The sequence below is a fragment of the Neopelma chrysocephalum genome, unplaced genomic scaffold (genome assembly GCF_003984885.1).
Source record: "Neopelma chrysocephalum unplaced genomic scaffold, ASM398488v2 Primary Assembly neopelma1_147, whole genome shotgun sequence".
In the NCBI taxonomy this organism is placed as follows: domain Eukaryota; kingdom Metazoa; phylum Chordata; class Aves; order Passeriformes; family Pipridae; genus Neopelma; species Neopelma chrysocephalum.
In genome coordinates, this window is record NW_020897809.1 from 14,566,112 (window position 1) to 14,582,721 (window position 16,610).

At 41.0% G+C, this 16,610-nt stretch overlaps 1 protein-coding gene across 2 annotated transcripts in view; it reads right to left on the reverse strand.

The window, feature by feature from the left end:
* PDZRN3 (PDZ domain containing ring finger 3) overlaps positions 1-16,610 on the reverse strand; it is a 136,133-nt gene that overhangs the window by 11,323 nt on the left and 108,200 nt on the right. For both annotated transcript variants that reach the window (XM_027700605.1, XM_027700606.1), the window contains 2 exons: positions 4,586-4,839; positions 2,322-2,409 (listed from right to left, as the gene is read on the reverse strand). In XM_027700605.1, coding sequence (XP_027556406.1) covers positions 2,322-2,409; positions 4,586-4,839 — 342 coding nt within the window. The remainder of the gene's footprint in view (positions 1-2,321; positions 2,410-4,585; positions 4,840-16,610) is intronic.

The window sequence follows — 16,610 nt, forward strand, 5'->3', positions numbered from 1 at the left end:
GTCAAAAGGGAGGGAACAAGCCCCTTTTTGATGTAGAATGTTCTCCTTTGTAATGTGAGAAAGTTACACTGAGAGAGCCCTCGCTTGGGCTGTGTCTGACAGCTGGCCAGACTTGTTTGAATAAACATATTAATGCATAACACTGCTGGGGAATCCTGGAGTGACATTATTCTTCCTTTATGAGCCTGAAATGACTTCTAGCTGGGCCTCCCTGAAGAATGAATGTACTTTTAATTTATAATAAAACAGGAGTTCAGGATTTAGTCCCTCTTTACTTGTGGCATGTAAACTTCCAAAGAAAAGAAAGGGTATTTATTTATTTTTGTAATAAGGAATATATGGCAGTTACCTCTGAGTCATCAATTTTAAGATAAATGTTGAGAGAGAAAACCAAGAATACAATTTTGGCATCTCAGCAATACTGCCAACATAAATTCCTTCCTATGGATATTTACATTAGAAGGTTGTTATGAACTTGGGTATTTCACCTTTTTTGTCTTGTTTACTTGTTACAAATCACTAACCAGTCAGCTACAGACCATAAAAGTTTAGATGAGGAGCTTCTGATTTAAATTCAAAGCACATTTTATGGACAGAGAAACCCAGAAGTCTGACTTGATGGCTTTCTTACTTTCGACATTCCTGCTGCAGTCAATGAAACAGTGCCTTTGTGGTCTTTTAAAACATATCTATCAAAAGGCAAACAAAAAAGCAACCAGCCAGTTGAGTCCCTGTTAGCACTTTGACCTTACCATTGATCATAGTCTTTATAATTTGAACAGGAATCTTTAGTGGTTTTTAAGAAATACTATTAGGGTACAGAGACTTTTCTAATGTTCATCTCCCTGTGTTACTGAGCTGACCACCTTTTGCCATCAAGTACTATATCAATGTCAAAATTATTAATGTTGTGGTTTAAGGCATATTAACGTTTGGCTACTGGAGTGTGTGTTTTTAAACTGTTTTCGGCTCAACTGGTTGACCTTTTAATGGAAGCAATATAACTTATCCACAATATCAGATTTCCTAAAAAACAGATTTTGGAAAGACACTGGTAGAAAACACTGATTTGTTCTACATTTTCCTTTAAGACTCAAATCTATACTGTATTTGTTTTTGTATAAGAGAAAAAAAGGCTCTTGTTTAAAAAGTGAGGCCTTGAAGTCTGCTAAGTAGCATTTGTTTTACTGGCACTTTGATTTCACCCTGCCTTTGATTTAGGTTTGTATACAGAGATGAATTGCTACCAGATCTGCAGAATCTGAAAACAGCTTGCAAACTTTTTATGGGGTTTTAGTCCTTGATCCTGCAAACACTTTTACAGGAGGGAACAACTTCATGCTCATAGAATGACTGAACTCTGCTCTCACTGAAGCTGCTGATAAATCCACCCCTGATTTAAACAGAGCTACAGGCAGGTCAGCATTGCCTGCTTTGACAAATAGGTGTTAGCAGGACCAGGATCTAAGAAATCAGAAGTGCAAGCCAGCTAAGGGTAAACTATTCACTTGATATCTTGGATAGATTAGCTGGGTCAGACATAGCTGGCAGTGTTTATAAGTATTGGGATATTTTACTGCTATTTATTGCAAATTATTAAAAACACTTCACTGGGTCAGTACTGCTTCAGTATCTTGCAGAACTACGGCCCACAATTTATGTGCTGTACTCTGAATGGCTGGGAGCAGGTTATTTAAGCATGAGACAACTGAAGATGAACTTCTGATGGGATACACAAGTGCTAAAAGCAAAAGTGACTTTTAAAGATTTGGCAGGAAAATGGACTTGCATACTTTAGTGACTGGTTCAACTTTTATTATCTGTAATTTCATATATATACACATGTCACTTTTAAGTAATGAAAAAGGGAGGGACAGCTTAGTATAGTGGCAAATCTATCCTGGTCTTGTCTTGTAAACTTAGCATACTTCTAAACTGTATGATCAAGAACATCTGTTTCTCAGCTGGGGAATATTTAAGAGAAACTCACACATTTTTGCTGTGGTTATGTGGAACAGGTCCTGCCACTCAGCAGAGTCTTTCAGAAAGCCTAAATCAGCACAGTTACACGGAATTTAATTAATGGAATCAATGACTTCATTATTTATGGTAATTTGTTGGCTGAAGACCATGAGTCCCTGGCTCACAGTTCAATGAACTGCTAAAGGTACCAGCAAGGTTTGCAGCTGCAAAGTAACTGGTGAGCAATGTTATCCCAAATATCTGCTTTGAAATGTCTTTTCACTTTAGGTGCAATACGAGGACCAAGATGTGCACATGCTAAACCATCAGTAAATGAAACAGTTACTCAGAGCAAGTACCTCTAATTCCAGCTCATCCCGGTCCATTTCTTGATGAATTCCTCCCATGTAGTCGTTTGGATCATAGTATTCATGCACTGATGGATGGCTGGAAAAAAAAAAGCTATGTTTTAGGACAGCACTCAGTGCTCTAATGAGCATGTTAATGCATTCCAAGCTTGTAAGGAGCAATCATGACCATGATGGACTAATCACCACACCAAGGAGCTGCATGTGCTTAATTCTAAATGCTACACCATCTACACCACTAAGTGTTTTAAACAAAAATTATATGTATTGCAAGAGGACAGCCTGCTGCTTTTTACAGCTTCAGCTCTCCCACACTTTCACTGTCTATACTTTGGAAGTTTAAGCACTGTAATGCTCTTGTGATCACAGTTTTCTGTGCTGGAATTCTTTTCTGCAGTGAAAGTAAACGCCCTTTAATTCTCTGTTAACTAGATACATCTCTGAGGCTATTTATGTAACAGCATCTGCTAATTGGCTAAGATACCCAAGTTGTTAGAGGCAGGGTAGATTAATCTGGATGGGATTTGGAGAAGTCAGAGGAAGCATTAGGAAAAATGACTGTTTGCTTGCACATGCTGGGTGACAGGATACTGGAACAGCTGCCTGCCTGCTCTCACACGAGATGGGCTGTGTGGGGAAGACCAACATCTCCAGCTCTGAGTGAGGATGCTGCTGATGCCAGGAGTTTGTATCTGTCTCATGATTAAGCAGCGTTATGAAGTTGACAGGGCTGAGCTGGAAGAATGCAGGCATGTTGCAACCTAAGTCATAGAACTGCAGTCTGGTTTGGCTTGAAAGGGACGTTAAAGATCATCCCATAGGCAGGGACACACACCTTCCACTAGACCAGACTGCTCAAAGCCCCATCCAACCTGGCCTTGAACACTTTCAGGGATGGGCATCCACCACTTCTTTGGGAAACCTGTTTCACGGCTTCACTACCCTCACAGGGGAAGAATTTAATCCTAAATGATTCATCAGGAATTAATATTTGCTGTTTTCCTAATGTAACTGGTTTTGAAGTTGGCAAGTTGGAGGTACTGAAAATCCCCCTTGCAGATGTGGTTGGGGATGTGCAGTGTCAGGGCTCTAAGAATAATCATGTCCTCTCCACAGTGCTCTAAGCCCTGCTGCTTGTTCGCTGCAAGAAAGCTCAAATACAGGCTTTTGTCAAATATTTCCACTAAATGGTGCTGCTGTGCTTGGATTTTCAATGGGCTGGGAACAGGTGGCCATGCAGGAATATCTGCTGGAACCATCTTTCAAGTATCAGCGGAGTCAGGGAAGGAACAGACATTGCACACGGAATCCCAGTTCCTGCCTGAATGTAGGAATGTTAACGTGCCATGAAAGTCACTCAGGAGCAGCACAGGATCAGTGCCTGTTTGTAGCCAAACCCTATTTCCTAGGAGTGCTGACAGGGATGTCTGGAGAGGTGCACTGGGGTAGTGTGTGTGTGTGTGTATTGATGGATAATTCCCCTCCCAGAGTGGTCCTGCACACCAGTCCTGCCTCTCACTGTGTGCAGGATCACCCCAAAGCCAGGTACTGCTGTGCCCTGACCACATCAGCCTCTCACACACAGCAACTGAGACAGTCAGAATCCTTTCTGTCCCTTGTTCCCTGTGGAGATGCGTGGCAGGATGACAGGCAATTTGCAGGGGTTCCTTGGGGAGCTGTTTTCCTCTCGAACAGCATTTGAGGGCGGGGGGTGTGTGCGCCAGGAGATAATTGTCATTTGTATTTGTAAGTACAAAAGCATCAAATTACCATTAACAATAATTAAAATTTGATTCTAAAACATCCTTGACAACACTGGTAAGTAATTTTAGCCCTAGAAAATAACTTATTTGAGTAACAGCGCTGCAGGGTTATAATAAAGTAATTAATACGCTGGAACAGAATGTAGCGGCTCTTAGCATTACACAATTTATGGCAGCCATAAAAAATAAAGTTAAAACATAAGCAACCCAAAGAGGCAGTGAGAGGAATTACAAAATGCAATAACTTTATCCATCAAATGCCAGCAAAAAAAATGAGCTTTATGAGGCCATGTTGTGACTCAGTGGCATTACTCATGTGAGTAATGGCTTGCTAATGTGAAGGAAAAATGAAAATGCTGTGAGTTATGGCTGAATGGTTGCATGAATCCTGGCTGCTCCTGGGAGCACACGTTCACCAGCCAGTGAAGGTGAGTTTGTGAACTATACTAAGGAACACAAGGGTTTTTCAAGGGCTTCACAACTGTGACTTACTCTTCAGGCAGGAGGTATGGGTCCAGCACGGAGACGGGAGGGGTGGGAGAGCCCATCTTGCTCAGAGCCATGATGTGTTCGAAGGTGATGTCTGTCTGGGTGCCCACATCCACCAGCTGGGAGTCGTGAGCAGGAGGGAAGGCCTTGGAGCGCGGGGTCCTCCTCAGCACCTGCACCATGATGGGCTCCTTGGCTGTTTTGAAAGCCTCCACCGCCTGCTCGTGCGTGGCCTTGGACAGATCCTTCCCATTGACCTGCAGGAGAGAGGCACCGTCAGCAAGAGCAGGATGCCCTTGTTGGCTTGGGCTGTTTATCTACGAGTCTCAGCTTTCAACTCAAGGTATCTGCAGCCAGTGCTAAGAATGACTTCTGCACTGTTGTGCATCTCTCATTTTCCCCTTTCACTGCAGTAACTTTACAAACCCTCTGCTCTGCTTTTTGTTTTGATAAGATTTTACCAGGCCTGCTCTTTGAGCTGAATTACAAGCCAGCATCCCATTTGTTTCTTGCAGATTAGAAATCCCCCAGCCCTTGTTCAAATAGAACAAGTTATTCATTCTCCTGTAATTTTTCTAGTTTTTGTTTGTTTTTTTTTTGGTCTTGTAACCTTTTTGCTGAACAGAACTGAAATTACAATACTATGTTTTTGTGTCTGATAAACAATTGTTCAGACGAAAGACGATGGTGGTACTCAGTCACTGCAATAAAAAACCTCTGTTCTAGGGTAGTGAACAGAAATAATACTAAACATGCCAGGCCTTGGAAGATGGGGGGCTGAGAAGAAAATTAGGACACAGGTCCCTCCCGTCCCAAAGGAGTAGTGAATCTTTTGTTCACAGGAGCAAACCCAAAATGAGACATTCAGTTCCACACACAGATTCAAATCTTTGGCAATCAGAGGTGTCATTCCTGATCCAGAGAGAGGCCTTGAGCCCTCCCAAATCACTGTGGCTTTGCATTTAGCTCACACTTCCTTCCTTCCTTGCATAGTTTCTAATGAATCCTTCCTTAAGTCCCGAAGTCTACCAGTGAAAGAGATGAGCTCATATTTGTCAGAGTTTTCATAAAGCTGCCAAACCATCATTCTCATTTTGAGTTTTGGTTTGTGAGAAATTTTATGTCTCTCTGACTGCAAGTTTTGTAATTTTAAGGGAGCTAAATGCAATGAACAGTGTGGAACAAACTCCAAAAGGAGTTCAGTCCTGTGTTTAAAGGACTGAAAATATGTTTACTTCTTGCTGTTTCCAGCCTTAAATGGAGATCTGGTTTGTTTGTTGAGAAATCTGAAAATCCAAAAACTCTATGGGCTTACATGCAAAAAAATATGCTACAGACATCGTGGGAATCACTGGTAACTCCAGTTTTTACCTCTTCTAACCTGCAAACTGTTGGCAATTTAACACAGATGGAAAAAAATAAAAACAAACAATTACAGAGAAGCTGCCCAGAGTAACCTGTTTGTGCAAGCTGATAGTGAAATTACAATCCTAGAGCATCAAGCTATGGTGGATCTGTTACCATGTTCTTTGGGCTGGGACAAGTGTTGGCTGGCACAGAGATAAATTGCAATCTGAGATGCTCCTGGCACTGACAGTGAGAGCCCCTGTGGTATCAGTCCTCCTCATCAATTCTTTATTTCACATCATTCATCCTTGTGAGGGTGGGGAGGCCCTGGTACAGGTTGCCCAGAGAAGCTGTGGCTGCCCCTGGATCCCTGGAAGTGTCCAAGGCCAGGTTGGACAGGGCTTGGAGCAACCTGGGCTAGTGGAAGGTGTCCCTGCCTGTGGCAGGGGGTGGGATGAGATGGTCTTTAATGCCCCTTCAACCCAAACCATTCTGTGATCAAGGACCATACTTTGCCTATATATCTTTATGAATGATGCCTCACATTGTACTCTTCCCAGTCAGACACTATGCACTTGATAATCTGTATTATTATATCCATAACCAGAGGTGTGAGTCTCACAGTGGCAATGATTGCTTTCTGCACGGAAAAGTAGCATATTTTTTCCAAGGCATAAAAATAATGAATTGCCTTGATTGGACACAGTTACAGTAGCCCCAGGTGCTACTGGTGGCTGCTGCTTTGTCATTTAATCATTTTGTACATGTCTGAAACGTGCACTAATGTGGTGACTCTGCCACATTAACTTCTTGAATATGATTGAAAACTCTAAAATACACGTCCAGATTCACTCATCTTTACTTGTATCACACTGCCCTTAGTTCACACTGTGCAGTGCCATGTTTAGTCTCATTAAAGCAAGTGGGACACTGAATGAGTAACATTACTCAGCCAGTAACTAAATTTAGCCCATACTTAACATATTGCCCACAGCAAAAAGCTGGGTGCTAATAAAGAGGGTTAGCTCAAGTGCAGAATAGATTGAAAAGGCTAAATTCCTGCTGAATTACCTTGTGCACATAACACTTCTTAGGCTGTCATCTTTGGTTTATCTTAGAGGGGTGATGACACCAGGTTTTTTGTTAAGCCAGCTGAGAGTGGAAGGTGTTAGCAAGGCATTTATGTTACAGAAACACTTGCACTGCACAGCACTGCTCACAGTAACACACAGCATGTAAAGTTTGGCCTGGTCAAATTAAACATCATTAACTCGCCCAATTGAGCAGATTACTTTAAAAGAGTTTGTACAGCTGTAAAATTCAGTTCAGCGTAATGTTTTCTCTGGAAAAAAGGAAATGCTGATTATGGTTTGAGTTTTATTATTTGCTGCAAATTAAACGTTGCACGTTTTACTGTGTGCATCCTATTTTTTTTTAACAACTAAATCCAACAAGCAATCAAAATAAAAGAATCTAAATTGCAATATGTAGCATTTTTCAGAAATGTGATCAGAATAACTCCTGAGCAGGAAACTATTCGTATGAGATGCTTTCTACATCTTTATGGTAAAACCTGGCAAAATCCTGCAGAGGACAGATTTCCAGTTTATTCCCAAACGTTACAATGAACTTGGATCACAGTTTAGTACAGGCCTGCATTTTAGTTTAGGTTCCTTAGGGCACTTTATTTATGCAAACCCATGGACTGGCATCCTCTTTGTGCTCTCCTATGTAATTGTTACATAAATAACCATAACTTTAAAGACAGGTTGATGTCATGCAGGGAACAGGCGGTAGTTGGACTGTATCATAAATTGTAACTACAGGAATTATTTCCAAGTAGTTTCCAGACTATGTTTTCTGCAGGCTGATAATGCCATGAAAAAGAAGTGCTGCACAGCCAGGCAGAAGGACACAGAACCAGATTTTAGAACTGGGGAGAAGAGCCAGCTAAATTTTAATGTAAACCCTCTCCTCCTACAAAGGGGACCTTGTGTAGAAAAGGTTTGTGACTTTTGGTTGGTAAATTAATAACTCTAAAAGCAGATCTATATTTGATGTGAATACAATTTTAAATCGTGGCTTTGGTAAGATGGCAATGATTAAAGTAAAATAAAAGCATAGCTCACTGTACTGCTGTTATTATGGGTTTCTTAACCCACTGCTAAGATATGGTTGGGGATTTTGTCTCTAAAATTAGTAATTCTATGAACTATGGCAGCACCCACATAATATCAGGCAAACAGTTCTCTGGGCAGTGGCTGTCACATGATGAATGGTCTTAGGGTCAGCCCGTGGATCCCGTACAAGCGACTGATTCCAAACTCCAGCTGAGTGGAATCCTTTTAGCCCTGCAGGTTCCCGTTGTGAGCAGCAGCCTTGGCCACTGGTGGCTGCTGACCTGTGAGGTGTGGTCAGAACTGCACTAACAGAGTCAGACTTGATGGGCTGCACAGACATCACCATTAACCATTTAGATCCTGAATGTGGAACGATGGAGGAACATGCAATGATGCAAAAATATGCTTTAAAGTGGTTTACAGCAGGGAATTACACTGTCTGAACCTGGCTCCTAAAAACCTGCAGGAACTGCCACATTATGTGGTAAATACTGAGCAGTGAATAGTTTGTAATTACTTTTTTTTCAGTATTTTCCATCCCACCGCACAAATAATACAATTTTCCATTGAAGGACATGAGGATGGGGGAGCTAAATATTTGGATAATAAAAAGCAGTAATTCTCAAGTCTGCTTATGTATAACAGAGAGAAATTGCTTTTTGGTCTAGAAAAAGCAGTAGGTATCAGTATTTTATTTTTAGCAGAAAAATCACGTGGAAGAAAAATATACTGGCATCATCTCAATGGTCTGATTTCTGGGGTCTGTGTACAGTTAGTACTTGTGGCTAATCTTGAGTCTAGCAAAGGGGTGATACTAAGATGTTTGCTTTCTATATTGAAAATATGTCACAATTGACAAACAATTACTGTCAGTGCTTAAAAGCCAATAAATATATCTGTACAGCCTTGCTTTGTTAAAAAAAGGTGGCTCTACATTCATAGACTTTACTCCTAATGCTGCTGAATTGTCCTCAGCAATTTTTTTCCTTATAGTTACATCTGAAATAAGACAGAAAAAAAAATTCATGCATATGAATGCTTCAGAAGACTGCCAAAAACTACAAATATGCATAATTTCTTAGGAAAATGCCATGTGACAGAGACAATGGGATCTTTCATGGCACAAAAGATGGATAAATTAACTTGTCTGAAATGGTGAAATGCTTAGCTTTTGGACCTTCTTAGCATTGGGAATATACTGAATATGGAGAAGCAGAGTGTGCCATTGGTATTCCATTGGCATGGCCAAACTGGGATACTGGAATGAAAAATGCTGTCATGGTCAATTAAGGTAATATGTGATTGTATATTTGTATTTGAGAAAAGGAGATGATGTAAGAAGGTAAAACAGACAGAAACCCAAATGGATGGTCCCACCAAACAGATAAATGGAAATGGTGTCTTAAACTCTTTCATTAATTGCTATCTCCAGGAAGTAAACAGTGAGAAAAAGAGACAGGAATTAATAAAAAGAAAAAAAAAGAAAATAACCAATATGCTGCATCTGACCCCAAGTGGATGCAGCAGATGGACTTCACTGTTGAACCCTAAACATGAGGTGGAACTGCTGAGGAACATCCCATGACAGTTTAGGAGGTGTGAACACAACAAATACAGTGTGACTATAGTTTAAGATTCAACTTCTAAAAACATAAAAGGCTGGAAATGTTTGAGTGCTACCTCAGAGATAACAGAATATGGGCAGCAGGATGTTGTGGGGTGTAGTGGTGGGAAGACCCAAGTGCCTTCTTGAGTCTGTTCTCGAATCTCTCTCAAGTTGGGAACTACATGTTAAGCAGCATTTCAGATGCCACAGCAGCCATGGCCACTGGAAAGGGGGAATGAACACATCAGTGATGATTTGTGATCAGTGATGTCCTTGTCAACAAGGAGAAAAGGGGAAAAAAAACCAGGAAAAATCCTCTTGTCTCTTTAGGCATGTAAAGAATCTGCACTGCTTTGCTAGGACGTGGCTTTCCACGCAATTTTCCGGTGCTGCAAGTGTGTAAGGTATTGGATATACAACGGCTCCTCTCCGTGTCAGAGCTGTGTGAGGCATTTGGCATCCTTCCTGTTGACATCTCCTTCTTCCTCTACTAATTCTGGGTATGTCACAGCGAAATACCTTTTGCAAGGACAGATTTTCTCATGTTTTATACCTTACATATGTGCTATTACCTTAACAATTATTCTGCTGAGAGGTTTGGGATCCTCCAGCAATTCCTGAGCCAACTGCCACTGTTTAGATGTAAGATTTCCAGCCAAATCATCCTGAGGTCAGAATTGGCACAGGGTTGGGAGGCTGGAGCCCTCCAGCCTTCACGCTGTGAGGACAAGGCTGGACCTCCTGTGAAATCAATGGGAGTTTGCAGCCAAGACTGGGCTGACAGAATTGTTCTCTGTTACTAGAAAACACACTCCTATTTTTATTTGAGGTATGAGGCAAGATAGTACACTGCTGTGCTATTACATAAATGTCATTTTATCAATAGCTGCTGTTTAATAATTGAGCAAGGTAAGTGATTTACATGTTTTATTTCTCTGGGAGGACAGAGAAGACGAATTAATTGCCACTTTTTAAGGGCAGGCATAAATTAGAGGCTTTCAGGTACATCAAAATATGTCACTTGTTTGCATGGACAAAATTTCCTCCTGGTTCCCACCAATTCTTACTACGTTTTCCTTCTGAAAATTTTCTGGAAACCCCACTATTGGTTCTCTCTCTTTCCCTGTGACAGCAGAACTTACACACTTGGGTTATTTACATGAGAAAGGTGTTCCTGGAACTGATTCCCAGTTTCCCACTTGCAGTGAGAGTAGGAGCACAAACAGGAGCCTCTGGGAGCCTGGAAAGGGGATGCAGGAGCAGCAGGACAGGGCTGTGCTAGGAAGGGACTGGCACAAGGGAATGAGGGGAGGATGCTCAGTGAATGGAGGTGAGGAATTCAGGAAGGAGCAAACAGCATCTGCAATAGTACAGCTGAAGGAACTTTGGACACTGGCAGAAGTAGTTACTGAAAGGATGAGAAAGCCAGAAAATCCCTGTGCATGAGTTTACTGAGTGTAATTATAATTATTTAGTACTTTATTTTTGCTGAAATAGTGTTTGCTGGATGCTGGTACTACACAGAAGAAACCAGAAACATTCCAGTAAAAGAAAATTATTTTCTTCCATCAAGTTAGACTGATTTCTATGAGTTTAATGCCATGAATGGCAAACATTTGTATGCATTGTACAGCTTGTTGGCTCTCCTATGCCTCACAAATGTCACAGAGAAAAAACTTTTTTTTGCCTAAGAATGAGTAAGCAGCTTTTCTTTGTAGAAATTCATGCAAATCCTTGGGAAGTGCCCTATAAAAATGCTAGTTCTGTTAGACTACAGACGTCTGTGCTCCATTTAAAACACTCTTTATGGTCTGATTCACTTCTTTAGCAAGTTCTTAAGAAGTCTGCATATTAAGAAAAAGCAGCAGAACTTTAAAGATTTTTACAGAAGCTAGAGCAGCAAAAAGCCCATTTTCTAAACCCCCTTTTCCTCAGGAATTGGAGAAAGAAGGTTCGAAATATAGGTTAATTCTTCTTGCAGCTCCATTTAATCCCTCTTTTATTTCCCTCATATGTACAGTCTCCCTCTCTTTCAAAAACCCAGAATTACATTGTTTAGTAATAGACTGTTTCCATGTGTGTGCATTTCCCTTCTGCCTTGTGAGCCATCCATGACAAAATAGTTAAGACCAAGGAAAAATTCTTTTACTTTAAGAGCACAGAATACATTTGTTCTCTAAACCGTTAACTTGCAAATGGAAAATCTTGGGAGAAAGGCCCTGGAAATAAAGGAATTTTTATTTTGCTAGTAATTAGCACATTTACGTATTAACAAGGCAGCACCAGTACTGCCTGTAGAATACTAAAATGTGCTGCTCTTGCTTGGGTTCTCAGGCTTTGCTCCTGTGGATCACAACTCAAAATAAAACCACGGGGAATTTTATCGTTTGCTTCAATGAAAACACATTTAGAGCAGTGCTGGGGCTTCTGAGACTCTTGCACTTTCTCTAAAAGCAAAGTTTTGTTGGAGCCCTTTTTTCTTAAATATGCATTAATCACGTTAAATGACTTTACAGCAGGGCAGAAATACTTTTCCATATTTCTGTTTTAAAACGATCTTTTGTGTATCTGTCCATGGTTTAATATCCCAGGTCCACCTAAAACACAGAAGTTTTCAGGCCTCCCCTTTTAATGACTCTTTCTGCCATTTCAGCAGCTTGACCCAGAGGGAGACAATCAATGGTATCTCTGAGTGAGGTACAAATGACAGCCATAAATAATCATGAATTACTAATGACTGTGATTCAGCAAGTGCAATTACCCCATTTCTCACATCCTGTAGCTTTGCCCACCTCTAACACTGCCCTTCCAGCCTGGCACCTCAGGCAATGCTCTCACCCTTCTCAAATGTGCTCCTCCCAAGAGGCCAAAACCTATCTCTAGGGATTAATTTAGGGCAGCAAATGACAGATTTTTATGAATGAGAACTTGTTAAAAAGCTGTGTATTCTATATCTATGCCTAAAATAACACACCACGAGAGTAAACAGCATGAAAAGATTAATCTGTTTAGTTGAGGGTGCAATGTTACATGGATTCAAGCTAAATTGGAGTAACATAAGGAAACCAATTCGTGTTCTGAATCAGACCAGAAGTCCCCATAGACCAGCCCCTTTCTCCCACAGTGCCATGAAGAGGGTGCTTTGAGAATGATCTAAGAGAAAGACACATTTGGAAGGAACTTTCCCCTTACTGTGGCCTTCCAGCACCTACAGCTCACACAGTTCAGCAGAGCAGTATTTAACACCACACCTCAATTAAAATCAGAGTAGTACAAGGTGGTGCACAGACCAGGCCTTCAAATAATAATTATTTTAGTAGCATATCAGACTATGTAAACACACAACAAAAGCCAGTGCTGCCTCTGGAGATGTGCTCCAAGCAAACAGACAAAAGGAATATTGTACAGATGAGAAGATGAAACACAGAACAAGTCAGTGACCTGCCTGAGGTCACCTGAAAGCATCTCCTAGACACCGTGTTTAAGGCCATTCTCATTCCCAGCATCCTCATTTCTGCACTGTTGTCCACTGTTTGTAGTTTTTGAGCCCATCCTCCCATTCCCTCCTTGTGGGTCCCTTCCAACTCAGAGCATTCTGTGATTCTGTCATTACTCAGAGTAAATGCACATGATCCATGAAAATGGACAGGCCAAACATGGTTTTACACTGAGTGCACAGTGACTCTTTCTGTGAAGAGAACTCTGACTTCCTAGGTGTTCCCAAGGCATCTGATGGATCTGATGGCAGGTTTGAGACATGGCATGACCTCAGCTAAGGTGCTGTCTCAGTGTAAAGCCAGGAGATATTTCAGCAATTATAAATGAAATGAAAGGCCCAGTTCTGCCCAGTTCCTGTGCCAGTGGACAACGTGACCAATCACCCACTGTCCCTGTCCAGGATTATCCCTGTAGGGACACAAGGAAGAAAACACTGCCGTGATTCTGACCACTTGTATTTTGGATGGTGGCATCTGGCTTTTTGCCTAAAGATACCCTGCGTTAATAGGAAGCTTTCCTTCAATAATCACCGACTAAAGTAGTGAATATTGCTGTATGGTTTAAAGTTTATGCTTTAAATATTTGATATTATTTATTCTGCCCCTCTCCTGTCAAATTCCTGACTTGTTATCAAGTTCAGGAGGGTCAGCTGGATCTGCTCCCATTTACCCACTGAGTCTCTGCAAGGACCAATCCTGGTGTACATGTAACTGTAGAGGTGTTCTGTCACAGTGAAAATGAAACCTGACCTTTTGTTTCATTATTAATCAACACAACAAAACACATTTATCAAATCTGCACTTTTTCATTACTCCATATGTTTCCTTTTTCCCAGCCCCTGTCTGACATGTGACAGTAAAGCCCAGAGTGATTGTCCCTGGTGCCTTCTCCCTTGTGACTTCTTGCCACCTGCTTCATAGGATTAAACAGATGTATAAGTGTAAAGCATTACAAAACTCATCCCTTCAATCATTTATCACTTCTAAAAAAATCCAAATAAATCCATGCTATGGCCAAGCATTTTATCTGCCCGATGTAAAGAAGAAAGGCACCATAGGTTTTAGGAAGATTATGAAGCAGTAAGACACTTCATGTGCAGAGTAGGTCAAATTATCCATTTATATCACAGGTGACATTAGGCACTTGTTTATTTCATATCACATCCTGTTTATGTTCCTTTAATGGCCAAAATATTCCTGTAACTTTACAATAAAGAGTATCTTCCAGAGAAGTCCTAACAGAGACACTGCATTATTCATCATCAAGTGATGAGGAAAATTTCAACTGCCAGTTTCTGGTAAATGTCTAATTAGGAAAGGGGACTTGTGAGCCACAGACAGGCGCCACGATCATTAAAGGGCAGTTTTCTGAAGATTATGAGTCTCCAGTCTGTCAAGCAGAGTTTTTCTACAGCTGAACTAATTTAGCAGCAGAAAACCCTGTCTAGAACAAAGCCCTTGGAATTAACATCTTGTTTAAGCAAACACATACCTACTTTGAAGTAAGTGTGATAGGTCCACGACTGTTATTGAGGTCAAGTTCAATGGTAGTGAAGTGACAGAACTTCAACACTAGTCTTAATTTCAGCTGCAGCACAGGCTGCACATACAGAGCACTTGAAGCCATACACTGTATTTCAAGTAGAGCAGTTTCCTATAATTGGCACAACCACTTTGGTCTTAACATGGAAAACTACTGAAATGTAGAGCAACTAATTCTCTGGCTGCCCAATTAAATTTGAGGGTGTGAAAAGCATATGTACAGAGGCAATTATTTCTGTTTTCCAAATCTTACAGTTTTGATTAGAATTTTTTTTTTTTTCTGAGCTGAATGTTTATTTTGGCAAGGCTTCATTTCGGCCCCGATTTAGGATAACATCATTGCTCAGTAGGTTTAAGTCTAGTTAGGCTGTTTCCTTGAATCAGACTTTCTTAATGATTGATTGCTTTAGTCTCGTTTTTGCAAGTCTGAACATGTGATTGGAATTCTAATGGAGGAGGGAACTGCATGGGTGATCAGCTCAGTGCAACTGGTTTTTGTGTGAGTTCTGCTAGAGAACTGGCTCCTCCCAAGTGATGCTGCTGGAAGCTGCCAGTGGAACATAGTGTGGGTTTGTTCCTCATCACCACTGACCTCTCATTAGCACAGCAATTTGTATCTGACCTTGGTGCTTATATAACCTGGGCCACATCCCATCCCAGTCTAGTTTAAAAGACAAATCCAGCCTGCCCACTATTGTTTTTACCAGCACTGTCATTTTTACTTGTCCCAGAGGTTGTGCCAGGCCAAGAACATGTGAGAGGCTTTCAAGTTACCGAAATGCTGAAAGGTCACTGCAACAACTGTTTATTTATATATGAACTTTAGTATTTGTGAAAGATGCCAGCTCAACAATCACAGAGCAGGGATCTTCTGACCTCGGCTCATCTGAACCAAGGGCAGTGGCAACATGAGCTGGTTTCCTGCCAGCATTTCTGTCCTTATTCTGGAGGGACAGCCTGGAGGAAGGGATTAGTCTCCACACTCACTTATTGCATGGTTTCTGAGCTGGAAGTGCCAGTTTTGATGGGTTGTTTATATGACATCTTCCCAGCGTGAGAACTGGATGAACTCCACCATCTTAAATCCCAGGAAAAAGCTCTGAGTGTTGCCCGTGCAGTTTAGAGTCATCTGTGATTTAAAATTCTGTGTTTGTATCCTCGGAAATTCTTCTAGTGGAAGGTGTCCCTGACCATAGCAGAGGGTTGGAACAAGATGATCTTTAAGGTCCCTTCCAACCCAAACCATTCTATGATGATTCTATAAAATACTGTGTTCATTTAGGAAGTTATTTTGCTGCGTGCTTTCCTCCCAAGGTATGTGTAACGTGCTTAATGCAAAATAGGTACTGAGAAAGTTACTTAAATTGAGAGCTTAAAAATTTTTTTCAGTTTATTTTACAAACACAAGAACTTTATCTCAGATGACTCAATCTTCTTATTTCTGCAAGTAAGTTTCCTTTAATGGAAGTTACTTTTTAGTCCCCTTGGAATTTTCCTACAAAGGGAAAAGCCCTTATTTCTGTTATTGTTTGTGTAGAAGCTGATGACATTGAGAAAAGCACGCTGGAAAACTGGTGTGAAACATCCTCCCACTTTTCTGGTTTTCTTCCTTTCCCCTTCTCCCTCTGTTTTCCCAATCTTTAAAATGTTCTGAAGAAGATTTCCATTTAACCCGAAACCCCAAAATCTAGTAGCATATAATTACAGCATTTCCTAAGCTGCATGCAGCCAGGAAGTAAATACATCTAAGACAGGATACACATCCCAAGTGTGCCAGGAGCACACTGACTGTTCTGCATCAGGATTCCAAGCTGCCACAGTCCCCTTTGTATTTGTACCACAAAGCATTGATATGCACAGCTACAACAGCCTTTAATGACGAGGTGTCTTAATTTGGTTTTTATTATGTGATTAAA